A 27226-nucleotide genomic window follows, 5' to 3' on the forward strand; every position below is an offset into this window, starting at 1 on the left:
ATATGACCATTGATTAAAGTACTTCTCTGTAACCAATTGCTGACTGCTAATAGGTTTAAGTTAAATTCCTTAAGAGGCCTGCGCCCTCTTTTTCAAAGCTAGGATCACCTAAATAAGAGTGGCCCAGTTTGCTCAGCATCTCCTAAAACCAGGCTGGTTTGACTGAGATGCCTCAACTTAGGCACAAAAGGTTTGAACACCCTGGCTTTGGTGGGGTGGTTCTCCCAGCCCCCTTTCATTCCATTTAAAACTGATGCTCTAAACACACACCCCGTTCCCCAATCTCGGGGGTATCCAGGATTCTGAGAGTCTGAGAGAAACTGAAACATGGCACAAAGATTGGGTCAAGCCACTAGTGATGATAAAAAAGAAGCTGAAGTCAAATCTTCATTCATTCGTCATATGATATTCCACCCGGTGTTCAAATTCTCTGAGCACATGGCAGCCCCATTGCTGGTAGTGCCTCACTCCACTCAACTGTCAGTGTTTTATAGGACAGGGATCTGTAAAAGCTACTTAGAGGTTGAGTAGAATGTAGATTTTTAAGAATCAAGTCTGTGTACTTTTTCAGTTGTCTTAACAAACACTTCTTGTCCTCTTCACTTAAAGATTCAATATAAATGCCTTCATTACTCGACTTCTGGACTGAAGTCTTTGTTCTTCCAGTACTTTTTCAATGGATAGCTCCTCTGATTGATCAAATGTAGCTTCTATTGCTGGACAAAGATCTACTACTGTTGTAGCAGATGCCTGGATGGCATTGTTTAATGATCCAAGTAGACTTACAAGGGAGAGAATGGCAGTAGTAGCAAAAGTAATCCACCAGCCTCACTACTTAGATCCATCCCATCTTGGTAGATACTTTCCAAAGCCAGTAATAGTAGCTGCAGTAATTTTAAGACAACAGCCAAGGATCCCTCATGAGAAAGCCAGAGAGTTTTCCCAGGTTGGACTAATTTGAACTTCAGTCCCAGTGTATCTTCTATATTTTCCAAGATATTCAGTCTTTTTGGACTCTTGCTGAAAAAAGAATATAATGAAAACATTACATTTATAGCTTTTTAAATGTCTTTTGAAGAGGCTGCAGCTCGTACTAGCACTAGTTGGAGTAGATGGCCTCTGCAGTATGTATAGGAGAGAGTAGGGTTACGCTTTTCTCTGAACAAAGCTTGTGCTCCACCATGTCTTCCAGAGAAGTTTGCAGCTCTATCAAATGCACAAGCAGCCATCTGTTTGGGGTCCAGTTGACAAGCATTTAACTCTTCTAAGATGTGGGTTGTCACAGATGCAGCTGATGTGTCTTCTATAACTTGAACATCTAGAAATGCATCTACTGGCCTACCACTGACATCAAGATAATGAACACGGTGACTTAATACTTGATGCCCATTTGCATCAGTGCATTCATCAGCCATGTATGAAATTTTTTTTTGTGGTGGGAGAGTTCTTCCTTCTTTCAACTGTTCAGTCTTTCACTGTTGCACCACATGCTTCTAGCCAGTCAGTTGAGTTTCTTGCAGAAAAACAGTGAGCATTTGCTGGTCTTGTTCAGAACCAGTGTTCAACTTCAGGATGAACAAGTGACAATGCACTTAACATTGGCCTCCAGTTTGTAGTGTGTGGTATCTCTTGCTTAAATAGACAGTATGATGCTGCAGCCATGTTTGTTCGCATGATCTGTGTTGTCTCCAGCATTCTTAACAGCCTCATAAACACTCACTGGTGTTGTCCTTGGTCAGTGGAGACTCAGAGTTCAGAGGTGCTTTCACATGAGTTCACCTCCCAGGTGGGGGGCAAGAAGGCACCTTGCTCATTCCTCCAGCTGCTCACTGTTCACTCTGGTCACGGTTGTTCATTGTGCCTCTGTTGCCAATGGCCCTATGCCATCATCTTTTGCTGCCACCTGCTACTATGACCTCTGAGTTGGTCTCTTGAGGTTCCACCTAGCTCTCAGTGATTTCAGCTGAGCTCTCAGTGGGGGAACCTCGCTGCTAGTGCAGATTGGGCTGTCTCTTCTACAGAAACACTGTCCCCCAGCAGGTCTAAGCACTTTGACCTGATTTCAGCTGTAGTGGTCACTTAACAAAACAAAAGACTAGCTATGGAGCCTAATCAGCTGTCTTTAAACAGGTTTCAGAGTAGCAGCCCTGTTAGTCTGTATCTGCAAAAAGAAAACGAGTACTTGTGGCACCCTAGAGACTAACAAATTTATTTGAGCATAAGCTTTATGAAGTGGGCTATAGCCCATGAAAGCTTATGCTCACAAATTTGTTAGTCTCTAAGGTGCCACATGTACTGCTGTTCTTTTTATCTTTAAACAGTGGAGGGGGCAGGTCAAATAGTACTTGTGACGTGGGCAGACCATCAAGCAAAACCCCTGACCCCACCTTCTCTCTTGATGCCCTCAATCAGCAGTCCTACTGCCCTTTACTCCTGCACTAAGAACAACAACATTTCATTACCCCCCCCCCCCCGCATTCAAGTGATCTGTCATCCACCCACAGCCAAAGTCTATCACTTAGGCAATCACAGGTTTCAGAGTAGCAGCCGTGTTAGTCTGTAGTCACAAAAAGAAAAGGAGTACTGGTGGCACCTTAGAGACTAACAAATTTATTAGAGCATAAGCTTTCGTGAGCTACAGCTCACTTCATCGGATGCATTGTTTGCTGGACACCGAGGTAGATTAGGTGTGAATATAAATACACTCTGGTCCAGAAGCCTTGCCCCCCAGCTCATCGATAGCTGTCAGGGAGAGCTCATTCAGACTTTGCTTACAACTTTGAAATGACTAGGGTGGCCGCTGTCACCGAAATGAATGCACTGACCTTGTCACAAAAAACCAGCAGCTGTAGAAGGGAGCTAGGCCGCGTTCATACTTTTCAACTCTAGTTAGGTTTTCAGAACCAGGCACTTTATCGTACACGGTATGTGCTTTCAAAGCGTGTCTTAACGTTTCCGTTTCAATCCAACCGGTCGCTAAACCGGCGCCACGGCCTGTAACTAGTTCACAAAACGGGCGGGGGCGGCTCTTACCGGCGGGGCAGTGCTCCGCGATCCCGCGCCGGGCCGTGCCGTGCCGTGCCGTGCCGCGCCGCCGCCCGCAGAGCCCGCTGCGCCGCGTCTGGTTGCTGGGAGCCCGGGGGAGCCGCGGCCACGTGGCTCGCAGGCGGCGGCTGGGCCGGAGCGTCACAGAGCCGGGCGCGCCTGGCTCACAAGCGCCGCCTCGGGGAGCCGGGGCCGGGAACCGCCCTCGCCCTGCCGGGGCCGCCGCCGCCTGCGCCGGAGCAGCGGACAGGCCGGGCCATGGAGCTAGGTGGGTGCTTGGCTGGCGGCGCGGCTGCCCCGGCTCCTGCCCGCGGGGCGCTAGGGCGGCCCGGCCCCGCTGCCGGGGGCAGCGGCGGGTGTGTGTGTGTGTTGGGACGTGCGGGGGGGCACGGCTGGAGCGTGTGTGTGTGTTGGGGCGGGGAGGGGGCACGCGTGTGTGTGTGTGTGTTGGGACGTGCGGGGGGGCATGGCTGGAGCGTGTGTGTGTGTGTTGGGGCGGGGGGGGCACGCGTGGCCCGCGTGTGTGTGTGTTGGGACGGGCGGGGGGGCACGCGTGTGTGTGTGTGTGTTGGGACATGCGGGGGGGCATGGCTGGAGCGTGTGTGTGTTGGCACGGGCGGGGGGCACGCGTGGAGCGTGTGTGTGTGTTGGGACGTGCGGCGGGGCACGGCTGGAGCGTGTGTGTGTGTTGGGGCGGGGGGGGCACGCGTGGCCCGCGTGTGCGTGTTGGGACGGGCGGGGGGGCACGGCTGGAGCGTGTGTTGGGACGGGCGGGGGGGGCACGCGTGGGGCGTGTGTGTGTGTTGGGACGTGCGTGGGGCGTGTGTGTGTGTTGGGACATGCGTGGGGGCACGCGTGGGGCGTGTGTGTGTGTTGGGACATGCGGGGGGCACGCGTGTGTGTGTTGGGACATGCGGGGGGGCATGGCTGGAGCGTGTGTGTGTTGGCACGGGTGGGGGGCACGCGTGGAGCGTGTGTGTGTGTTGGGACGGGCGTGGGGGGCACGCGTGTGTGTGTGTTGGGACGGGCGTGGGGGGCACGTGTGTGTGCATGGGGGGCACGCGTGGAGCGTATGTGTTTGTTGGGACACGCGTGCAGGTGTTGTGTTGGACGCGCGTGGGTGGATGTTGGGACACGCGTGGAGCGTGTGTTGAGACGTGCGCGTGGAGGGTGTGTGTCTGCATTGGGCCATGCGTGGGGGGTGTTGTGTTGGGACACGCGAGGCAGGGTGTGGGCGTGCGTGGGAGGAGAGGGTGTGGCAACACACAGCACCTTAAACCAGCCTCACCTGCCAGGTGTTTAATAAACAGCTCCGCACTATAAAGTCGTTCCCACGTTTCTGGCCTGGATAGGCGCCAGGCATCCCAGCTATTCTGGGCGGGTGGTTGGGCAAGCTGTCCTTATGTAAGAGTGCACCCCCGCAGAGTTGCATTATACAAGGATGCTGATCCTAGCGGGGCACCAGCCTTCCCCACCTAAATGAGGACCCTGGATTGAGCTAAGTAATTGCACCGAATGGCTGAGGAGTCAGCAAGGGGGTTAGTAGATACCAGACCCGAGAGAGCATCGTTTGCCCTGTTTGTACACCCGATTGCATGTACCAAAAAGGGATTGCGATTCCATATATATGCATGAGATAAAGACACTGGCAAATCCCTCCTTGCTCCTTCTCTTGTGGCTCATGCTGTTGCTGCAGCCTCGTTGACAGTGTGTGAGGAGCAGAGGGTTAACCTGCCTGGACAAGAGGTCCACAATTCTCATAGAACGTTATATCGTGGCCAGTAATGCTGTTTGGAAACTGTTCGGAGGGGACAATGCACCTTCTCTGAGCAGGCAATGTAAACAGAAAAGATTCAAATCCAGTAATAAATACACACCAGCATCCTACACGGCAACCCTACCTACTGTGGGAATCCAGTGCCAGCCACCTTGATCTCTGCGTTGGAGATTTACAGCCCAAAGCTTTAGGCCAATGGGGTATGTTGTATTAGGAGGAGAATTTGCAGAGTACAGCATGATCAGTGCAGATCAATGATTGTCTTGTGGCTGTGTTTTAGCCACAGGACTTCTAGATGTGACTTTTCCCTGGAAGCAAGGCCTAGCCTTTCCTCTGGGATGGGCATGTGTATGCAGGATCCTTGCAGGGGTGTGCGGGAATGCAGCTCACATTTTAGAACTGTGCAACATTCCACCATGCTGGTACATTGGTCTGAAATTGCTGCTGATGTGTGACCTTGGGTGAGTGACTTCACCTGTCTGTGCCTCTAGTGAACATGAGCCTGATAGTAGTGCTTCCCCCACCCCCATGAGATCCTCTCTTGGAAAGTGCTGTATACACTTAAAGTCTCACAATTCTGTATTTATGTACAACACCAGAGCAGGGGCCTGTGCCAAGCAGACACAGAGACTTTAGGAAATGGGGCCACCGAATTCCTTCCTCTATCCCCCCAGAAGCCCCCGTTATGCACCTTTTGCCTCCATAGCAGTGGAGGGGCAGCTTCACAGATTCCTTCCTCCTCTGGGGGTTAGAAACCTTGAGTTCTTTGTCTGTGAGAGAGAAGTGGTGGGGTTGGCAATCTTAGAAACCAGAACCCTGTTTGTGCTGTGTGGGCAATATCAATCCCGTGGCACGTTTTCTAAGAGGAGGAGTTTGCACTGGTGTCCGGAGCCCACCCCCTACTGTTGTGTAGTGTGTTCAATGCATGAGTGTTGGTACTCATTGCCTCTAGCCTACCTGCATTTCAGTGCTGTCTAATTTGTAAACTGCTTTGGGACTGTAGGCTCTATAGAAACACAGGCTGATACTACAATCATCAGGTGGAAAACCTCCCTTTCCCTGCCAGCTGTTGTGCGTGCCTGTGTAATCCTCTTTCCCTGACACTCCCAGGCTGCCCTATGCTAATGAAGGAGCTACTGCAATGTGTGTAAACTGACCATGTTTTTGTGTGTAATTGGTATGTGTTGTGCTCCTGTTTGGAGTTCAGGACAATTGCATCATCTCTCTAATCCCCAGATCTGGTGAACTTGCTGCATTAACGGTTAATGCAGGGTTGTTTTTCCCCCTATAAGATGGAAGGTTGAATCTTTTACTTCCTTGCAGCATTTCCTTAACAATCCATTAACATTCCCCAGTGTCAGTTAAAGTAAACTGTTTGTATTATAGCAGTGTCTCATGCTAGGTGCTGTGTGTATACATAGAAAGAGACAGTGCCCATCCAAAGAGCTTGCAGTCTAAGGAGATGAAACAGAAGTTCCAAGGAGTTCCACAGGTTGACTGTACATGTGTTGTGTGAAGAAATACTTCCTTTTATTTGTTTTAAACCTGCTGCCTATTAATTTCATTTGGTGACCCAGAAGAACTAGGGGTCATCAAATGAAATTAATAGGCAGCAGGTTTAAAACAAATAAAAGGAAGTATTTCTTCACACAACATACAGTCAACCTGTGGAACTCCTTGCCAGAGGATGTTGTGAAGGCCAAGACCATAACAGGGTTCAAAAAAGAATTAGATAAATTCATGGAGGATAGGTCCATCAATGGCTATTAGCCAGGATGGGCAGGGATAGTATCCCTAGCCTCTCTTTGCCAGAAGCTGGAAATGAACAACAGGGGATGGATCACTTGGTGGTTACCTGTTCTGTTCATTCCCTCTGGAGCACCTGGCACTGGCCGCTGTCGGAAGACAGGGTACTGCGCTAGATGGACCTTTGGTCTGACCCAGTAGGGCCATTCTTATGTTAAGAAAGATGGGAGAAAGGAAGTATTACTAGCCCCATTTTACAGACTGACTAGCCTAAGGTCAAACAAGGAGGCTGTGGCAGAACATTGAATCCAGCTCTTCTGAGCCCTGGTCTAATCACAAGAGCATCTTTCCTCTCAGATTGAATTGCATTCATTACTATGTCTGTGTGTGCTTCTCTTTAACCAGGACCCTTGAACATCTGTGAGGAAACAACCATTCTGCATGGCGGATTCCTGCTAGCAGCAAAATTGTATCATCCCAAAGTGTTGTCAGAGTTGGCCAAATCCGACTGGCCCCTGGTCGGGCAGCCTATAACCGATGCCTTGAAGGAGATATGCACCAGCCGTTCCTCTTCCCCACCCCAACCCAATGTGTGGAAGAAGAAAGCGGTTATCATCATCTGGGCCAAAATCCTCCTCCCCTGCCCCTTGTCCTCTGTGGGCTCCACCTCAGTTGACCAACGGTGGAAGGAAGATGTCTTCTTCTCGGTGGGCAGCATGATCCCGCGTATAAACCACATCGTCCTCTTCGAGCTGCTCAAGGCTCTGAATGCGCCACGGCTCTTTGTGCAGCTGCTGCTGGCGCTGCCCGCAGCAGTGCGTCAGCGGGAGCTGGAGCTATTTGTCAAGTACGTTGTGAACGAGACGTCCCTGGTGGATGTTGCCTTCTTCTTGGATGTCTGGTGGGAGATAATGAAACACAAGGAGGATGAGCAAGACAAAATGATCCTAATGTTCAGCACTCTGGCCCATCAACACCTGTCCGAGTCTCCAGATGAGCCCTGCCAGCCTGCAAAGAGATTCAAGGGCGACCCCTTCTCCCTGCAGAGCTCCCTCATAGCCACTGGCCTGTTGACAGTTCTGATCGATGGGCTAAAGCAGATCTCCGGGAGCATCGTCCTCCCCAAGATGAAGTGCTGTGCTCTGGCCAACCTAGTGGAGCTGCTGTCAGTCTTCACGGTGATAGAGCGTGAGTCCAGTTCGCTGCCTGTCAAAGCATACCTAGACAAGATTGCATCCGTCGTCGCCATCTGGAACGACGACAGCGAGAACCGGTACAACAGAAAGGGTCTGGAGGAGAAAGTGAAGGAGGCCGAGAGGAGTGTGAGCTTGCTGTCCGTAGTCAAGCTGTCCAGCGAAGAGCTGTTTGTTGGCTTGAACTTCCTCCGTAGCTTGCTCCAGGGCTGGGGGGAGGAGCTGCAGTGTATGCTGAACAACCACAAAGAGATCTGCTACGAAAGCTACCGACTCCTTGACAGCCTCACAGCCTTCGGGAAGAACCTGATCTCCTATGCTAAGTCCGGAGACCTGAGTGAGGACAAGAAGCAAATGGTGTCAGAATTGGGACAGATCATTGTGGACTTCCTCAAGAAGATTAATCCAAAGCTGAAAGGCAGGAATTCAGACAGCAGTACCATGGCTTTGGTTGCCATGGCAATTATCGAGAAGAGGATGGACCGGCACACAGAAATGTGCTCCATTTTTGCTTCTGAGAAGGCCTGGGCTTTTTCTAAGGACTGGGTCACCTGTCTTGTTAAAAACAAAGCTCTCTTCCAGAAACCAGAACTGGTCTTGACATTGCTGGAGACCACCGTGACTTTTAGCCTGTCTGCCGATAACAGAGAGAGCAGGGAGCTGCAGAGTCAAGTGGTCAAAACTATTCTGGAGTGTTACACTGAGCTTCCGCTACCTGACAAGAACAAGGTGATCTCAGGTGTCCTGGCTTCTTGGGGTGGGCAGGGCTTGTCCTTGAACTTGAAGACTTTCATGGAAGGGTTTCAAGAAGAGCTGAACTTGGCTTTCAACCAGATCACGCAGAGTGCGTCAGATCAAGGTCTCACCAAGGCTGTCGCCTCTGTGGCAAGGCTGGCTCTGCTCCACCCAGAGGCAACGGTGAAGAAGGTCTGCAACCTCGCTGTTGTCAACCTGGGAACGCACCAGTTCCTAGCGCAGATCCTGTGCTCCTTTCCGGCGCTGAGCTTCCAAGAGGCAGGAGACGACCCAAACCAGTCAGGCAGCCTGCTAGAGAGATGTCTAAAGGAGACTGTTTGGGGGAGACTCTCCTCTGCTAAGGAAAAGGAGCAGTTTCTAGAGTTCTTGGCCTTTCTCATGCAGCCAAGTTCAGGTCATCCACTCCTCTCCCCTGCAGAGGTGACCAAAGCCTTTGTCCTTCCCCATTTGAAATCAGACTTTGCTCACATTGAGCTGAGCTTGCAGATCCTCAGTAAGGTTCTGGAGGTCCAGCCCGGTTCAGAGGAACAGTGGCTCAAGTCCTGCTACCCCTTCCCGCTCCTTCTGGGCCTCTGCAAGCTCCTGGATGGCTACACGAAGTACTGGCACCGGTTCAGGGACCAGCACTGCCCTTCGCTGGAGACCAAAGACCTGATTGCCACCACTCTCTCTCAGCTCTGCGAGGTGGTGGGGCAGAAAGCTGCCCCCTCCCCAGAAGTGTGGATCCAGTCGCTGGCATGGCTGCACCGGAAGATCGAGCTGCTGGACTGGACTGTTGGTCTCCGGCTGAAGAAGCTTTTTGGGGACCACTTTAAGAACGAAGTCCCGGCTACCCTGTTTGAAATTTGCAAGCTCTCAGAGGATGAGTGGACGTCCCGCCCTGTCCCGGCATATGGGGCAGGCAGTGGGCTCCTGGCCTGGATGGAGTGCTGCTGCATCTCCACGGCGCTGAGGGAGAAAATGCTCTCTCTCCTCACCGTTGATGTGGACAACCCAGAAGAAGTCAACTTGTTCAGCAAAGGATTCCTGGTGGCCCTGATACAGGTCCTTCCGTGGTGCAGCCACAGCGAATGGAAGAGACTCACACAGGTGATTGAAAGCCTGCTGCACAGGCAGGTCCTTCACGTACCTTATACTCTGGAGTACGTGCAGTACATGCCGCTGCTCAACTTCAGGCCTTTTGCCCACTATCTCCAGTTCTCTGTGCTCTTCTTGAGAGGATTCCAGCTGTTGTGCAGCTCCAGCTGCTCCAGCTGGCTGCCGGCAGAAGCCTGGCAGCACGTGGTGAGACTCTACAGCAGCAGCCTCACCGACCTGCTGGGCTCAGTCAAGAGGGATTCCCTTTCTCACTGGCACTCTGCTGACGACAAGAACCCCACGCAGGAAGTGTCCTTCATCTACATCCAGGTGTTCTGCCATGTGCTGCATGTGGTGGCCATGCTGCCGGATGACTGCTCCGGTGAGCCGCTCCTGGTCCTGGCCTTGGAGATCCTCTCGCAATATGAAACGCTCAGTGCCTCCGACAAGTCCCTGAGCAGCGCGCTCAGGAAAGCCAACGAGAAGCACTTCCTGGAGTCCATCACCGACAATGTCAGCAACAAGGAGCTCCGGGCCATGCTGCTGCAGAAGCTGAGCAAGCTGTGAGCCATCCCAGGCAGCAAGCAGGTCACAGATTACACCTGGACCGAAACTGCATGTCTCAGCTCCACGGATCATCAAAGCTCAGAGGCATGACAGAATGAGAAACACCGGTGTTGAATGGAGCCTAAACCCTACAAAGATGAGGAGAAGTTACTTGGAGATTTGTAAGATCTATAATAAACCTTTTCTTTTGGACTTAGTTTTGTAGCTGTATTTTTTAAAATGCCTGAGTGTCATGGTGCATTTAGAAATTGATGTCTGCGTCCTCTGTGAAACCTGCCAGTTAAAGTAGCCTCCATTTTAGTTGTTCTTGACTTGCACTTCAGCTGTTGCACCCGCAACTCCAATCTGCCTTAATGTCTTGTTACTGTGTTTGCTATTGGGGAGTTTTGCACCAGGCCTGCAGCCCTGTAACTCTAATCCAGAGAAGCTCAGCCTGCATTGGCTATTCAGTAACTGGGCCCCCTGCTAATACTGTCAGCAAATGGGGCTTAGATCCTCATGGGCAGATTGTGACATCACCACCTGCCTGCTGGGGAAAATTAAGTGACACCTCCAAATCTCTAGCAGCTTGGTAATGAATTTGGGTTGCTTCTGGGCTGAGCTGGATTCAGACTAGTAACCCTGACTCCTCCTCAGCCAGCTAGAGCCTCTCTACACAGAAAGTGTACGTTGTACAAGACAGATTCACCATGTAGTGGCTCTGAAAAGAGGTCTTTATTGGTCTTTCTTCTGACAGGCAATGTAGTGAGTAGGGGCAATGTTAGTGCAAATTTTAAAATCCTCAAGGGCTTTTTTCCTTTCCATTACATAAGGCAAATTATTTGCAACAAAAACAGCATGATAAGAATGCCTGCAACTCTGAGAACATGTTACAAAGTGGAAACCCTCCATCTGACTGGCCTTTGTAGTTAATAATAATAATAAAAACAAAACACAGTACTAATCCGACAGTCATTGCAGTGACACATTGTTAGAGCTAAGCTTGGAAAGAGCCAATTCCATTAATCTTCCAGGAACATGTGACTATGTCCAGGGTAAGGCCTGAAGGAACTAGGGTTTGGAGAGCTAAGTGCTTTCAAACACAGTCTTCAGCTCTTGTGCAGCGGCTGAATAAAAGCTACAAGGCAGCCTATCCTTTTGTAAACTCCCTGCTCCACAGATACGTAAGGTCCAGATTTGCCCCTGGTAGAGTTGCTCACTTCTGTGGAGTTATTCTCCAGGGATGAATGCAGCCTGTTGGTGCTAGCACCAAAGGTTACAAAGAGCCAGTGACTGTCCTGGTGTTTCTTGTGCATATGGTGATTGTCCATCAGCGGTCTGTGCTCAGAGCGGTTGGTGTTTTGCTTCTGCACCTGCTAGTGTCTTTAGTCCACAGAAAGATCTGGGTCTCGGCATTAAGCAAAATGCTGCAGTCTGGGGCTGGTCTTGCAGGGGGTGTGGTACTAAGCAGGGTCAGGGGAAACAGTCAGTCAGTGCAGCAGATACTGTGGGCCCACATCAGTGTTGGTGTAGGACTAGACTAAGGGTGTCAGTCAGTGACCACTGTTTTGGTGCTGCCAACTCCAGCAACTTGTTGCATTTCACCTATAATTCCTAGCTCCAGTTTCTTCTCTCTGGTTCTTTTCATCAGGGCTGAGTTAGTGGTTGTGTAATCCCAGACCTGGGGAAACATGGCACTTAGGTCTGCATGGAGTGTGGCCAAGGGACAAACTCGTGCTTAGCAGCAACTAGAAACTTCCCCAGAGGCAATGGACCAAATTTCACCATGGCACAAGGGCAGCGTAAGGGGAGCAGACTGTTCAGAATATCACCCCCTTTTCTGTTCCCCCAGGGCCAGATTCTGCTCTGAGCTGGAAGGGTGTAAATCGGAATAACTCCAAACCTGAACAAGGTGAACCTGCCCCTTAGTGTGGAAGACACCTTGGTTTTCCACAACCACCAAATGCTAAATCACACCAGTGACACCCCACAGGTTACCCACACCACTGAATTTGGCCCAGAGTCTTCTGTGGGCGTTGCACCCACTGCTGCCAGGTCTGGGTCTGTGCCATAGTCTTTCAATGCCAATGTCGCCTATTAATTGACCAGAATATTTATAACAAACCCTCTTGCCTCCTCTCTCTCCTCTTTAGCATTTCATTGACCAATAGCTAGAGAGTCTGACCACAGCGAGGCTCTTTAGCGCTTCACCTACGTAACACTCCCGCTAGCTGGGTTCCCCCCCAAACAGAAGGACACAGGATACTTGAGTGTTACAGAAAGAAAGTCCTTCTGTAACAGGCTGGTGCTGCTTCCCTGAACTGCAGCGGAGACAACACAGCTGCTTTAAAGTAAAAGGGCCTCCTAATACTAATGGACAATGATGTTCCGGTCCCAACCTGGGACCTACAACACTGATTTTAATGGCAAGGAAGCTGGGAGAAGAGCCAGGATGCTGGCTTAGTCTCAAACCTTGTGGTCTGCAGCCTCTGCCGGCAATTATCTATTCTTGTCGGACGGTGAACTGCTGTAGAGTCGGACAGCTTTCTTACAGATCAGCATGAACCAGTAGAGCTGTGGGGCGATGAGAGAGGCATTGGCCACGTTGCAGTGCATGGGGATGTGGAAAGGCACCATGTAGATGGGGATCCCCGTGTGCCTGGCGTAGGCCCTGTACATGAACGGGAAGAGGACGATCCGGCAGAGGAAGAACGTCACCAGGATGAGAATCCCATTCACCTTGTGCAGGAGCGTGTTCTGCATTTTTAGCTGCAAAAAAACCAGAGGGAGGGGGGGTAAACGCTGCATATAAAGAGTGAATGTCCATATCTATGTCACTGATTATTATCCGTGCAGTACTGTAATGCATGGAGATGTACAGGCATGGAGGGAAACAGTCCTTGCCTCAAAGAGCTTATAATCTATGGGCCTGAGTTAGTACACAGAGAAGACAATGGAAAGACTCTCATTGGCTCCAGAGAGCTTTGGATCAAGCCCATGGACGAGACAAAGACAGGATGGCCTGTGAGGGGAGGAAGGTGGTCAGGGTGACTGGTGACAAAGGGTTTCCTAAATAAAGGGGATTGGTGAGGAGAGCTGCTGCTCTTTGGCTGGTGACTCGTTAGTGAGGACTTAGTCCATCGATCTTTGACTACAGTATGATGGAAGCAAGTGGAAACTAGGAAGCCAGTGTGGTCTTCAAACAGGGGTTTTCGGATGTGGGGATCCTGACCACCTGCCTTTCCCACAATGTTAAATGAAAGAGGGCTCCTAGTTGGATGGAAAGCAGTTCCAGGTGGGTCCCGGGGTGGTAAAGGTTGAGAACCACTGCTGGATTTCCCAGGTAACCTTGCTCTTATCATTAAGGCTTTTTTGATCCCAGTATTTAGCAGAGCAGCATGGGTAAAACAATACACCCCACCCCGTTCTTTTTAAAGATACAAATGGGACAGGCCTACCTGCATCAGGATTTTGCCCAGTGACACGAACGGAGTGCTCAGTTCTGCCACAAAGATGCAACCGACGAAGAAATCTCCAAGCTCTCCTCTGAGGTACTAGAAATAACCAGAGTGATTAGTGCAGGGACCTTCTCCTTTGTGGCCAAATGGGGCCCAGTCCTACTCCCACTGACGCCAACTGGAGGCTTCCCAATGCTTTCAGTGGCGTTGGCTCATGCCCCTCCTGAACAAAGCTGGAAGGAAGGTAACTTGAAGGATTACCATGGGGATCGCAGCTTCTCTATTGGGTCCAGATGGCTCCCCCCAGGAGGTGGACTTGGAAGCAAAGATTTTTAAGCTTGTTGAAGATGATACTAATCGATGGTGACAGATACAGACCCAAGGTACACAGACCGATTAAAGCTTCCACTTGACTAAATTTTATGTTCAGACTAAACTGGTTTCAGTCCTGATAAATTCAGAATAAGTCTAGGAGTAGAGCTTGGCATGTACTGCTTGTAGACTCTGGGAAAGGCAGTGGAGGACTTTGGCAGTCCCATCTTTAGAGTCTCACCTACTAGTCAGTCTGTGAAATGTCCTAAATGGGAGAGATGTGGTGTCCCCTGAGTTCCCAGGCATAGGTGCTGGAACTAGGAGTGCAGGGGGTGCTGCAGCACCCCATGATTTGTGGTTTCCATTATATGCAGGGTTTACAGTTTGGTTCAATGGCTCTCAGCACCCCCACTATACAAACTCTTCCAGCCCCCCTGATCCCAGGTGGAAGAAGGTGCCCTGGAGCAATGGTGGATGGGGGGAGACCATGAGGCTGCACGGAGGGTTCAGGAGCAGAGTGAAGTGGATGATGAGGTGGAGCTGGGTGTGGGGAGTCTGGCTACTGCAGTGGGGGACAATCAAGGGTGAAATCCAGGGCAAAATTCCCATGGATGTCTTTCGAGCCAGGATTTCACTCCTGTGTTTAGAGACCACCCAGGAGGTAATGGGAATCAACAAAGACCACAACTGAGGGCACCATGTGCCCAGGCGTTGCTCCCAGTCTGGAACCAGGTGAGCGCTTCACTGTCTCTCTCAGTCTTACGTTTGATTAGACTGGTAATCCCGATCGCTGCCCCTACCTGCGCGACGGGTGTGAGGATAACAAGAATGAAGAGATGGTGCGTCACCATGAGGCGATCCTTCTCCAGGAAGCTCCTCACACTGGCCAGCGAATGCTTCTTCTCCGAGGTGTCTTTGCTTTTGTGCCAGTGGCAGAGGTACATGACATATACATCATAGATCATGTACGGGACGATGACCCAAACATACTCTACTGCAAGCCAGTACCTAAGGAGAGGAAGTGATCTCGCATTATCATAGCTTCGTGCACAAGTGGATGGCTGGAAGATGGAGGAGATCGAGGCGCCTGGCTCACCAGCGTGATGCTCCAGTTTTATCTCCATTGTCTGCAAGGCCAAAAGGAAAACTTGCCTCTAATAGGCCAACCCCTGCTGTGAGCACCCACTTTACCCTGTTGCTCACATTTCCATTACAATTTTGTTCAACCTTTACTTCAAAAGCTAGGATGTGCCTGCTGCCCTGCAGAACATCTCCTGTCAGAGGGTTTCACAGCACTTTCCCAAAGGTAGGAAAGTATCGCCCTCCTGCTGTACAGACAGAGAAACTGAGGCTTTCAGAGACAAAGCTGCTTATCCAAGGTCACGTCAGTGCCACAGCCAGGAACAGGACCCAGGAGTCCTGAGCTCTAACTAGCTGAGAAGCTACCTCAGCATTGCCGCAGGTTAGCAGGCAGCTCCAGTGTCCTGCTAGGTTCTGAGTGCTCTGGTCCTGATGCAGCACCTTACAAGATTGAGCTCTTCAGCCCTTGCTTGAAGGGAGAGTCACTTACGCTCAGAAGCAGTCTCATGAATTCAGATGGGGCACCAGTAAATGCTACCTAGTGTGGCTTGTAGAACTAGGCTTGTAACATTGCTGTGCCTTGGTTTCTCAATCAGTAAAATGAGGATAAGAGTGCTTACCTAGTCCACATTCATTACTGTTTGGAAAGCACTTTGGGATCCCTGAGTTAATCCCTGTGAGTTACTTTTGAGATCTCTGCCTGCCAGGTCTGAGAGAGCTGCAGAGTATTTTAGTTAGGCAATAAAATCCCCCAAGATGTGTGGTTATTGGGGAAACAGCCGCATGTGGCAGCCGGTTCTCAATGTATCTTGGTGTCACAGTTGCACAACGTGGAATAACTGTAACCGATGCCTTGCAAAGAACTGCTGGCATGTTACTGATCGATTAACTTCTGTGCAGGACTGTGTTCCAAGGCCTGAACGGCTTCTGGTGTCTGGATGTCTAAAGAAATGTTTCCCTTCCATTCCTATTTCAGAGGGGGAGTAGGACAGGCCAGACAGGATCACCAGCTCGTCTACTTCCTCCTGTGCATCACGGCAGGCCCCCAACACCGCCCAGCCCCCCTTCAGTAAACCCAACAACCGAAATTAAACTAAAGCATTACAGTCCACGGTAACTCCGTATTTGTACAACACTTTGCACTATGCGGCCCCAGTCCTGGTCAGGGCTTCTGAGAAGGGCCACGGTACCAGTAATGAAATAATCATTCTTTGCCTATAGATCAGGGGTCTCAAACACGTGGCCCGCGGCTGCATGGTTATTTTCTGTGGCCCGCCAGCTCCCTGTGGCGCCCCTGCCCTCCCAGCATTTACCTAGAGCGGCTCCGGCCCGGCATGCACCAGAGGCAGGGCAGGCTCCCTGCCTGCCTGCCCTGACCCCCCGCCGCTCCGGGAAGCGGCCGGGACCTGGGGGGGGGGGGACACACAGGGGTCTGTGGATTGCCCTGGCTGCTCCTCCAGGTACCTTCCCCGAAGCTCCCATTGGCCGGTCATGGGGAACTGGGGACAATGGGAGCTTCAGGGGAGGTACCTGGAGGAGCAGCCAGGGCAAAACACAGACCCCTGGGCCTCCCCAGGTCCTGGCCGCTTCCCGGAGCGGCGCGGGGGCAGGGAAGGCAGGCAGGGAGCCTGCCCTGTGTCCGGTGCGCACCAGGCTGGACCCGCCCTCCGAACCCCTCCTGCAGCCAAACCCCCTGCTTGAGCCCCCTGCCACACTCCTCCTGCACCCCAACCCTCTGCCCTGAGCCCCCTACTGCACCCCAACCCCCTGCCCCACCCTGCCCTGAGCCCTCCTGCAGCACCCTGCATCCCTCCTGCATCCCCTGGGGACAGGGAGGGGGCGGAGTTGGGGTGGGGATTTCAGGGAAGAGGTGGGGCAAGGGCAGGGCCTCATGGAAGGGGTGGAGTGGAGGCGGGGGTCAGTGGTGCAGCCCTCGGGCCAATGTACTAGTCCTCATGTGACCCTTGGGGTTATTTGAGTTTGAGACCCCCGGCTTAATATCTGTTGGGAAAATGATGTCCTCGTTTTTCCTTTTTGTCCAACTGAGCAAATTAAAATCTAAAATGCATCGGGGTGGGGGAGATTCCCTTACCCCATTTCCATTTTAAAGAGAATGGTATAACGGTGTCTGAGAGCATTCCAAAAGCCACCGCTTTTCAAAGAATGGCTGTACTGGAGCATTTCCTCCAGCATTTGAAGTGTGAGGGAAGGAGAACACAGGAAGTTTATTCCTAGCTACTTTTTATACCCTTCCTCTTTATCATAAAAACCTATTTACGGGCAGCCTGTCCAGGACCTCCTTTAGTGATTCTTGTAAAGCCTTTGCAAAATCGCAGCCTGGCTGTGATTTAGGTGAGGTTTAATTACCTGTCATGTACCACATCCTTGCAATTAAGGACAACAATGATCCCAGAAAAAGTAGCCATGGTAGCTTGAACAGAAGACACCATCCTGAAATTGACAAATAAGAAAAAAATCATACCCCTGCTAATCTTGCTATGACTAGAATGAAAGCGCCTCAGTGGTTGGAGGGATCACTGACAAAAAGGTGGACATTTACTTGATACCTACTCTACACCCTTATAACGTCAAAGGGGATGGCACCTCTCTCCTCCCACACACAGTGTTTGTGTCAGAAACATGTCGATCCTTGAGTGATGTAAACGGACACCGCTCTATTGAAATCAGTGTAGTTGCATCCGTTTATTATCAGCTGAGAATATAGCCTGCAGTTTTTTTCAAGGCCTAGCCCTACTAAACACATTCCCTGTAAATAATAATGCATAGTTCCTAAAATATACATGGTCTTGCCCAGTAGCTGAACTATGTTATACTGTCCCTTCTCCAGAGAGTTTGCATTCTAAAGGTACAATTAGGTATGAAACAGTACAACACAGACAAACAAAACAGCTGAAACAATGCTGTTTGTTTCTGGATGTCTTGCATTCACACACACTGTGTATCTGAGACCCATGCTGTGATGTTTTAGATGCACAGACCGCAAACATGGGGATTACCAAAAATGTGCCATTCTCTTCTAGATGTAAAAAACACACACACTGCACAAGTCAGAAATGATACGCTATTCTAGATGCATGTTGCATAGACACAGTGTACCCATGTCAGAAATGTTGTGCTGTTCTAGATGGATGTTGCACAGCATCACACAGTCTCACCCGGTCAGGAACAAGCTCTTCTGTTCTTAGTGCCCATCATATGGACACGCACACTCTGCCCTTGTCAGGAGAATGCTGCTCGGTTCTATCCTAGATCTATGGGTATGTCTGTACTTATGTGTAGAGTGGATGCTGCACCCCAGTTAGCACAGTATAAATAGTGGAAATGGTGAAGCATGGCTTAGGTGAGTAGAGCGCCCTACATACCTTACCCGGGCTCTCTACACGGCTATTTTTAACAGCGTTGTGTCCCGCTGCCTCCCTGCTGCCAGTGCCTCCCCCACTGCGGGATGCTCCACCCGCACGAAGCCACACATCGACACGTGCGGATGCAGCCTACCTTTCACCGCAGCAGGCGATGCCTGGACTCTGCAAGCCACCATCAAGGTAGATGTAGCCTCTCACACACACGCTGCCCGTGTCAGGCTCATGCCCTTGGGTCCTAGATCAATGTCTCACACACACGCTGCCCTGTCCTGGATGCGCCCATCACTGCCCATGCCAGCAGTGCTGTGCTGGATCTCCCACACGCTGCAGCAGGCGCCAGATGTTGGCAGCCAGCTGTGCCTACCTAGCCGGTCGCCTAAGAGACTCCGGGTGACCCCCGCCCCTTCATGCCCCCCGGTACCTGCTGCTGAGGAGGATCCGATCCTTGAGGCTCCATGCCGGGGCAGCCCAGCCGAGACTCCGAACGGACAGAAAGAAGAGACCCGGGAAAAACACCGAAGCGATCGCCAGCGTTTGCCACATTAGCTCGGCGGAGTCCCCCCCGCCCCGCTCGCGGCTGGGCGCTGATAACTGCCGGGCGAAGGGCTCCCGGAGCGCCAGCAGCCGATGCCCAGCGGGACTCTCCCCGCACCTGGTTTGTCAACAGCAGGCCGGGCGGCGGGGAGGAGGAGCAGAGCCGAGGGTGGGGGGCGGTTTAGCGCCTCCCATCAGCCACTCGGTCAGCCACTCCCCGGGCCTTGCTCCTCTGCCCCCCGCGGTGGAACGCGGTTACAGTGGGGGGCTGGTGTTGTGGGTTCAGCCCACAGAATGCTGGGAGCGCGGGGTGCCCCTCGGCGTTCCACCGGGAGAACGTTGGTACAGCGGAGGGTTCCGCCCGCAGAACGCTGGTGGCGCTGGGCTGCTCCTCGGCGTTCCACCGGGAGAACGTTGAAACTCTGTGGAGTTCCCGGTTAAACTCTGCGCTGCTGGGGAGCGCAAGCCATGCAGGGGTTACCACAGCGCTGGGGTGGCAGAGGTTGCTGAAGGGTGAGTGGGTGGAAGGCTGAAAAGACCATGGTAAATCTTCAACTGACTTCGAGGGGGATGACGACAAAGGATAGGATCCTTTATTTACAGTCACGTTATCTAGGACCTGAACTCTCACTGAAGCTATGCTGAAACCAGTTTAAAAAAAACCCTCCACTAAATAAACATTAATTTACTCGTTCAGAATACTCCTGAAAATTTACTAGCAGCCTATGCACAAATATGCTCCCCTGCTCTTTACCACGGTGATGAACAAGCTAGTGATATTTTATATCCTGTTTAAAAAAAAAAAAGGCACGTGAATGAATAGAATTTTGCAAGCGTCCTTGGCTGAAGTTGATAGTTTGTAAAAGTGCCTTGGAGATGAAACATGGTCAGCATTAAAATACTGTGCATTCCTAATGAGGTTTCCCTAAGCCTGAGGTCTCCAGCACATTCTACTCTGATTTTTGCCCCCATTTAATGACATAATTTCTATCTCTTGCCATCGGACTGTAAATTTTGCAGGATAGGGACTTTATTTTCTAATGTGTTTGTAAGATGCCACATATAGCATTAAATAAATAATGCAGCGGAAACTCTGTGGGAGATTCGGCTATGCAACTACCCAACCTCATCTTCACAAGAGCCACTTTGCCAAGTAATGTTGTGCACTCAGAAGTAGCAAAACAGGTTTGGCCATCTTAACCCACAAACTTTGCAGGCAAATGTAAAGTTCTGGTATTGCCAAACCAATCTGAGGTTGAAACTATGGTAGGAAGATCAAAAGGGGGGAGTATATAACAGTGTGGTAATGGAAGAGGTACCATAACCAGCATTATCTCCATCTTTCCAGATAAGAGATTAGGCTGTTCAAATATATAGTATAGCTTTGCACTTCTATTGCATCCTTTATCTGAGGATCTTAAAATGCAGTAGAATCATCAATTAATTTAGTCTCAACACCCCAGTGAGACAGGGGAAACCTTGTTGTGGGTTGAATTAAAACCTCATTTTTAAATTGATGTATGAAAACACCCTTCAATTAAGTTATTTGTAAGAGATGATTAAGAGGCTACCCCTAAAACAAGGCCTATTAGAGTGTGCCCAGAAACTAGTACCATGTGGGTGTAGGTAATTCTACTGGGTATTGTAACCAGGTGTGAGAGAGAGCATGCAGAACTGGAGAACAGAGAGAGAGAGAGGCAGGCAGGCAGAGTCAAAAAGCAAGAAAGCCAAGCAGTAGCCTACGAGCACAGTGTTACCCTGGAAAAAACTAGAGAGCTTTTGGTCTGATGTTGGCTAAAGGGGCTTTGGGACTGTAAATTAAGAAACTGCTTCTTTTGTTTCTAGTTCTCGTGTTCTGAGAAGCAGGACTTGTACATTCCTTGTAAATAAACAAGATTGCATCAAAGAGAATACCAGATACTATCAATTTCTGCTTCCAAGTGGAACTTTCCCAGGGCTCCAAAATTGGACTAGTTGGTTCCGGTCCAAAAGAGGCAACTTTGGTGTTAAACATGGGATTCAATTTCTGAGGTGAGAGAGTCTGTAAACTGGTATGACTGTTGAACCAAGATAGAGCAAGTAATGGAGGTACTTGCAAAAATCAAAAATGGGCAGTGAGTTTTAAAACAAGACCTAAAACAGAAGATGGAGGCTTCACAGAAGGAATTAAAGCAGCATCTGAAGGTGTGCCAGAAAGATGACCTGCAGGCAGAGACGAAGTCTCTCCTGGAGCAACAAATACAAAGCATCCAAACAGATTAGGAAGTCCAGCCACAACATGACCAGGTGAGAATGGTAAAAGAGACTGATGAGTTGACCTGCAATCAGACTGCCATAGACCAGAAGGTTTTCCATTTAAATGGTAGAGACCAAGTAAACTTTAGCCAACCTGGAACTTGCCCACTGAGATGAGCTACAGAGGAAATCGAAGAGTCAATGACCACTATCCAAGGCAGCTCCTGGATGAGGAATTGAGCCAGCTGGAAGACTTAGATAGGACTGGACATTTACAACAGTTTTCTACCATTTGTCATCTACAGAGGGCCAGAGTGAAGAGGTTGGATTGTCTCAGCTCAGATAATGCAAAAGCCCCACTACCTTTAAGGGAAAAACTCCTTGGGAGGCTCCTTTAGTTCAAGCCATTATGGCTCAAATTAACGGTAGGGAGGAGGGATAGAAAGGGGGGTTGCTAGCAACCAGTTCAATGGCCATCAGCCAGGATGGGCAGGGATAGTGTCACTAGCCTCTGTTTGCCAGAAGATGGGAATCGGCAACGGGGGATGGATCACTTGATGATGACCTGTTCTGCTCATTCTCTCTGGGGCACCTGGCACTGGCCACTGTTGGAAAACAGGATACTGGGCTAGATAGACCTTTGGTCTTACCCAATATGGCCGTTCTTATGTTCTTAACTTAATCCCACAAAAAAGACTGAGTTATCCAGACCTGGTACAACAAGCCATGGACATATGGTTTGGAAATAGCTATCTATCTGAGCTGGCCAGGGCAAGAACCAAGAGTTAGAAAAAGGGGGAAAGAAGAAACCCCACTTGAACTGTCAGAGGACCTGCGGAGACTTGTGTTCTTAGGACACTCAGATACCGCTGAGACCTTCCAGTATAAACCAGTGAGGGACCAATTTATAGATGCTCGGTGAGACTTGGACTTGCCTACAAAGATCACCAAAAGGTGGCAAAGACACTCCGAGAGGCTGTGGACTTTGCCACAGAACTTGAATCTTTTCTTGCAGTGGTTGTCGAAAAGAGGAAGCAGCTGCTAATGAGGAAGATGGAAGTGGATCACCATGAGTCCTGTAAGTACAGTTCTGTGTCTAATATATCTGATGATAGAGGGGATTCTAATCTATTATCTGGTTTGTGACTATGATGAACAATTACAACAAAAGATAAACGTGGTTTCTAAAATAAGGAAAATTGGCAAAAATTTAAAGGGAAGAAGTTAAATGTGGGTATTGTGACAAAACTGGCTACAAAAATTATACATTGGGGGAAGGCAGGCTGTTGCAAGTGTGTAGTGAAAGTCTCTCTCCCTTTTCAGGAAATCAGGGAGCCAGGGGAGACACTAAGCTGGAGGGGCAAAGCTTGGTGGTATGAGAATTAGCCCCACAGTTTTTGTTTAGATCTGGGCAGTTGAACAACAAGAATGGAAGGTTGTCTATTGAGTGCATAACAGGATGTTATGGAATAATTATAGGGATGATTGATGCAGGCTCAAACATAACTTATTAGACTAGATACGCTAAAAAGGCTAGGGAATAGGGGATCCAAAAATGAACCACCTCATGAATCTCAAACAGAGACAATGACTAGGGCATGGGGCACCTTTCCTAGAATTGGATTAGAAGATTGGATCTCTGAAATTTGAGCAAGAAGTTTTGATGACTGAAATAGTAGATGAGCTAATAACTGTGTAATTAATGGCAGGAAAGATGTCTTACAAATTCAGTCTGTGGCAATCCCTTTAAAGATAGTTTATAGGCAATTGGGTTGCAGTGAATCAGTTGTCCTGCCCCATAACCATTATAACAGCTACATGGAATTGTGGCTTTCCAGCAAGAAGAAGAGTGGGAGTGGTTGAAACCTTCTTTTGAGACCCAGGGTCTCGAAGGAATCAAAGGGTCTACACAGAAAAAAAACCCTGCCTCTGGCTGTGAGTCTCAGAGCCAGGGTCAACTGATTCAGTTTCATGAGGGATTGTGCCGCAGGATTAAAAATAACAGTGTAGATGTATGGGTGGCAGCCTGGGCTCTGAAACCCAGTGAGGGGGGAAAGTCTCAGAGTTTAGGCTCCATCCCAAGCCGGAATGTGTATATTGCCACAGCAGGAGCCCAGGTCAGCTGACTCAGGCTCTGAGACTTGTGTCATGGGGTTGTGTTGGTTTTTTTTGTTTGTTTTGCTGTGTAGACATACCTTTAGCTGTTAAAGCGCTGCTTGTTCTGAAACAAGAACTGATCCCTGTTGGTTTGCTGAATGTTTCTGACAAGTAGCAAATAGTAAAGAAAGGAAGCCATTTCAGTGGTCAGCAGAGCGATATAACATTTTCAGAGTTGAAAAAGGCTTCTGGGATTGCTCCTGAGCACTGTAATTAGGCCAACCTAGACCCCAGTGTAGATATGGCTAGGTTGAAGATCTGCTAAGTCAACTGCCGATTGCTCTCCTTTTGTTTTTGTTCTCCGATTGTTTACTCCGATACTCCACCGGAATGAGACGCATAAGGTAAGTCAACCCAGTGCAGTGTAGACACCGCAATAAGTCAACCTAAGGTATGTCGACTCCAGCTACGTTATTCATGTAGGTGGAGTTGCGTAACTTAGGTCGACTTAACCCTGTAGTGTAAATCTGCCCTTGGAGAGGTGGATTACCTACACTGATGGGGAAAACCCCTTTTGTTGATGTAGGAAGTATCTACGGTGTGGCACTACAGTGCCATAACTGTGCTGCTGTAGCATAGACAGACCCCTTGTTAGGGACTGAGTTAAAACTGCATTCAAATTGATGTGTGAATATATGCTTAATTTAAAATAATTGTAAGAGACCATTAAGGGGCCGCCCCTAAAACCCCTAAGGCCTATCAGAGTCTGCCCAGAAACAAGCAGCATGTGGGCAGGGGGTTTCACTGTGTATTGTGAGTGACCAAGTGGAATTGGAAACTGAGAACAGAGACAGAAAGGAAGAGGCGAAAAGCAAGAAAGCCAAGTAGAAACCTGCGAGTGAAGTATGACCCTGGAAAAAGCTAGAGAGAATGCGGTTTTGAGTCTGGTGTTGACTAAAGAGGCTTGGAGCTGTAAGCTGAGAAACTGCTCCTTTTGTTCTTAGTTCCTCTTGTGTTTGGAGAAACAAGACTTTGTAGATTCCTTTCAAATAAACAAGATCACATCAAGAGAATACCAGACTCCATCAATTTCTCTTTCCAACTGGGCCCCAAAATTTGACTAGCCACTTGGGTCATCCCCATTTGACAGGCAAGACAGCTGGCACAAAAATAAGTTAACTAATTTGCACAAGAACACAGAGCTGAGAACATGTCCATTTACCCTGACTCACAGCCCCCTTCTTTAATCACTAGATAAAGCTTCCTCTCTAGTGAGGTTTTCTTTGATATTGCTATAAATCTGTGTAGAGATCAGCCAAAGCAAACCTGACACATGAGGTAATGAAATCAGTTTGTAAATAAACTTGAATAAAAGTGTCAGGCACTTCCCTGGATGTTTTGTAAATAGTGTATTGATCATCAGAGTTATTCCCCATCCAGATTTTGGTTGTATTAGGAGCACAAGTGAGCTCCTGTTCCAATAATTTTTGTACTGCTCCTGGTCTATTCTCACCACCTTGTAATAAACCCATGTAAATGTAACAAAATCTTCCTAGGCAGTCATTTCCCATTTTGAATGTGTGCAACTGATTGTCCCTTCTTAAGTGGAGCACTTTTCATTAGTCTTTATTGAATTTCATGTGAATGGGAGCCTTTCCCTTTACTTTGACAGGTTTTGGATCAAGCCCTTATGTAGGTGAGTAGCCCCACTGAGGTCAATGAGTAATGGTTGTGGGATTGGCTGCTATACTAGATTGGGAAAATTGTTTCAATTATGTTTAAGTGAAAATGTCCATTTAACAAGTCCATAAATCCAGCTCATTTAAACTGTACCTCTGAAAGTTAGTCTATATTGGGTCTGAAGCACTGAAGCAGCAGCATGCAGGAACATGTATTGTGGCTGCCCATATTGTGTAAGTCCTGTGAACAAACAAAGAAATTCATTTTCCAAAGTGACAGGAGCAAACAAATCCCAGGATTAAAATAATTCAGGACAGACAGGAGAATCCCATCTATTTTTATTTCTATATTTGCAATATAAATCTGTATTTGTTTATAGGCAATCTTTATGCTAATTTGCTTTCCCCATTTTCTATATTACTTTCAGCATTTCACATTATTGGGGGAGAACAAAAGTACACTTGTGACACAGTGTGCATTTCTGATTATGTTTCATTGATAACAATCTTTGCTTTCCATCAACTGTTACTGTTCAATTGTGTGTTCAGTGTTATCTTCTAAGCAATTCTGGGGAGGGTTACGAAGTCCAAGGCCACGTGTTTGGTGTTACATATAGATGAAATTTAACCTCTTTGGTTTTCAGAAAGTTTGGGGAAATAAAGGTGGTGGTGGTGGGGAGTGAAAATTAACATGAGTTTTTTGGATGAACAGGGGTTATGTTGGAAGAGGCTAGACTAACTAAGGTGGGGTAGATGAAGGAACTGTGTAAGAGCTGCTAGCAGGCCTAATGCTAACAACGGTAGCTGTGGTAACTTGCCAGGTGAGGGCTCTGACACAGTAAGCAAGAGGGAGCGGGAGTGGAGAGGCAGTGTTAATGATGGGGAGGAGCTGTAGAGTCAGATGAGCAAGCCAAGTGTTGTGAGTTAACTGTGCTCTGGGTGTACTGTGATTTTGATCATTGAGCAATTCCTGATCCATCTCTGAAGTGGCATGTCAGAAATAAAGGGTTACATTTATTATTACGGCAGGGTTCTCAAACCTTCCTGGAATGGGAACCACACTGCACTTAGTCTCTAAGGTGCCACAAGTACTCCTCGTTCTTTTTGCTGATACCCACTCTGAAAACTGCAAGAGTTCTTTCACAGAGTTCCCCCTTCTGTTCCTAATTGTAGAATATAGCCACCCTGCGGGCAACTAATGCAATTGCAACATGGGCATGTCATACTGGGAAAGTCTGAAATAGGTTTATCTACTTTTAATACAATATAGCAGCTGGGAAAGAGGCAAAATCAAACCATGTGACCAGCAGGTGTTCCACAGCCCCCAGTTTGAGAATCGCTGCAGGACAATATGCTTAATAGGTTTGTTGTAGGATAAAGGTCTTAGTGTGTGAGGTCTGCAGGCTATGCGTGCGCGCGCGTGCGCACACACACAATTGCATGGACTCAGTGGGACTACTCTTGTGCAAAAATGAAGCATGCATATAAGTGTTTCGTGAATCTTTGGGACTTTTCACAGGAGTAAATACTATCACTGTTCTTGGCCCCTGCACCTGTACTTCTCCTGAGTGGTCCAGTAAGGGCCCCACTCTCAGGCTTCCAGCTCCTGAGCCTTTTTGAGGGGAGACCTGTATTTCTCTCCCTTTGGACTGGGGTTTCCGATGCTGCACTGTTCCCTGCCTTCACTGGGAATGGATGAGTCATTACACAAAGTAAAACTATTTCCCCATGGTATTTCTCCCCCCCCCCCCACTGTTCCTCTGATATTCTTGTTAACTGCTGGAATTAGCCTACCTTGCTTGTCATCATGAAAGGTTTTCCTCCTTTCCCCCCCCTGCTGCTGGTGATGGCTTATCTTAAGTGATCACTCTCCTTACAGTGTGTATGATAAACCCATTGTTTCATGTTCTGTATGTGTGTGTATATATAAATCTCTCCTCTGTTTTTTCCACCAAATGCATCCGATGAAGTGAGCTGTAGCTCACGAAAGCTTATGCTCTAATAAATTTGTTAGTCTCTAAGGTGCCACAAGTACTCCTTTTCTTTTTGCGAATACAGACTAACACGGCTGCTACTCTGAAACCTGCCTTCACTGTGTGATTCCTGACAGTGACAGGCTGCCCAAGCATGCCTGCTTGCTTTCTCTTCGGAGACTGACAAGAGTCATTGTCAACACTTGTAAGTTACTACCAAGGTCTTTCTAAGCAAGCCTATTTTATTCTTCAGGTAAAAGCACTACAGAGGAAACATGTTCAAAAACAATAAAGTAACCTACCTCCATGCTAATTACCTTACCAGGCCCCAACCC

The 27226-nt window shown here is 49.0% G+C and overlaps 3 protein-coding genes across 6 annotated transcripts in view; 1 reads left to right on the forward strand and 2 right to left on the reverse strand.

Annotated features, from left to right (window-relative positions):
• The window catches only part of LOC119844516 (diazepam-binding inhibitor-like 5), a 10284-nt gene extending 7139 nt beyond the window's left edge, over window positions 1–3145 (reverse strand). The window contains exon 1 of one of the 2 annotated variants that reach the window (XM_038375408.2): window positions 2826–3145. The gene's annotated coding sequence lies outside the window, so the exon portion shown is untranslated. The remainder of the gene's footprint in view (window positions 1–2825) is intronic. The other variant, XM_038375409.2, reaches the window with a different exon arrangement.
• GEMIN4 (gem nuclear organelle associated protein 4) lies at window positions 3106–10353 on the forward strand. 2 transcript variants are annotated; one of them, XM_038375396.2, is made up of 2 exons: window positions 3106–3313; window positions 6974–10353. In XM_038375396.2, the coding sequence occupies exons 1-2, from the start codon at window positions 3304–3306 to the stop codon at window positions 10159–10161; spliced, it is 3198 nt and encodes a 1065-aa protein (XP_038231324.1). In that variant the 5' UTR covers window positions 3106–3303; the 3' UTR covers window positions 10162–10353. The 2 variants fall into 2 exon arrangements, with proteins under 2 accessions (XP_038231324.1, XP_043355281.1); XM_043499346.1 differs by lacking the exon at window positions 3106–3313 and adding an exon at window positions 4400–4547.
• A 503-nt stretch (window positions 10354–10856) lies between these two features.
• Window positions 10857–24773, reverse strand: TLCD3A (TLC domain containing 3A). 2 transcript variants are annotated; one of them, XM_038375406.2, is made up of 6 exons: window positions 18795–24773; window positions 17358–17441; window positions 14711–14918; window positions 13599–13694; window positions 12613–12909; window positions 10857–11821 (listed from the first exon to the last, which is right to left on the reverse strand). In XM_038375406.2, exons 1-5 carry the CDS (start codon window positions 18914–18916, stop codon window positions 12640–12642), a joined length of 780 nt encoding a protein of 259 aa, XP_038231334.1. In that variant the 5' UTR covers window positions 18917–24773; the 3' UTR covers window positions 10857–11821; window positions 12613–12639. The 2 variants fall into 2 exon arrangements, with proteins under 2 accessions (XP_038231334.1, XP_038231333.1); XM_038375405.2 differs by having other exon boundaries at window positions 10857–12909.
• Window positions 24774–27226: the final 2453 nt, after the last annotated feature.

The sequence above is a fragment of the Dermochelys coriacea genome, chromosome 17, assembly GCF_009764565.3.
Source record: "Dermochelys coriacea isolate rDerCor1 chromosome 17, rDerCor1.pri.v4, whole genome shotgun sequence".
Taxonomy (NCBI): Eukaryota; Metazoa; Chordata; order Testudines; family Dermochelyidae; genus Dermochelys; species Dermochelys coriacea.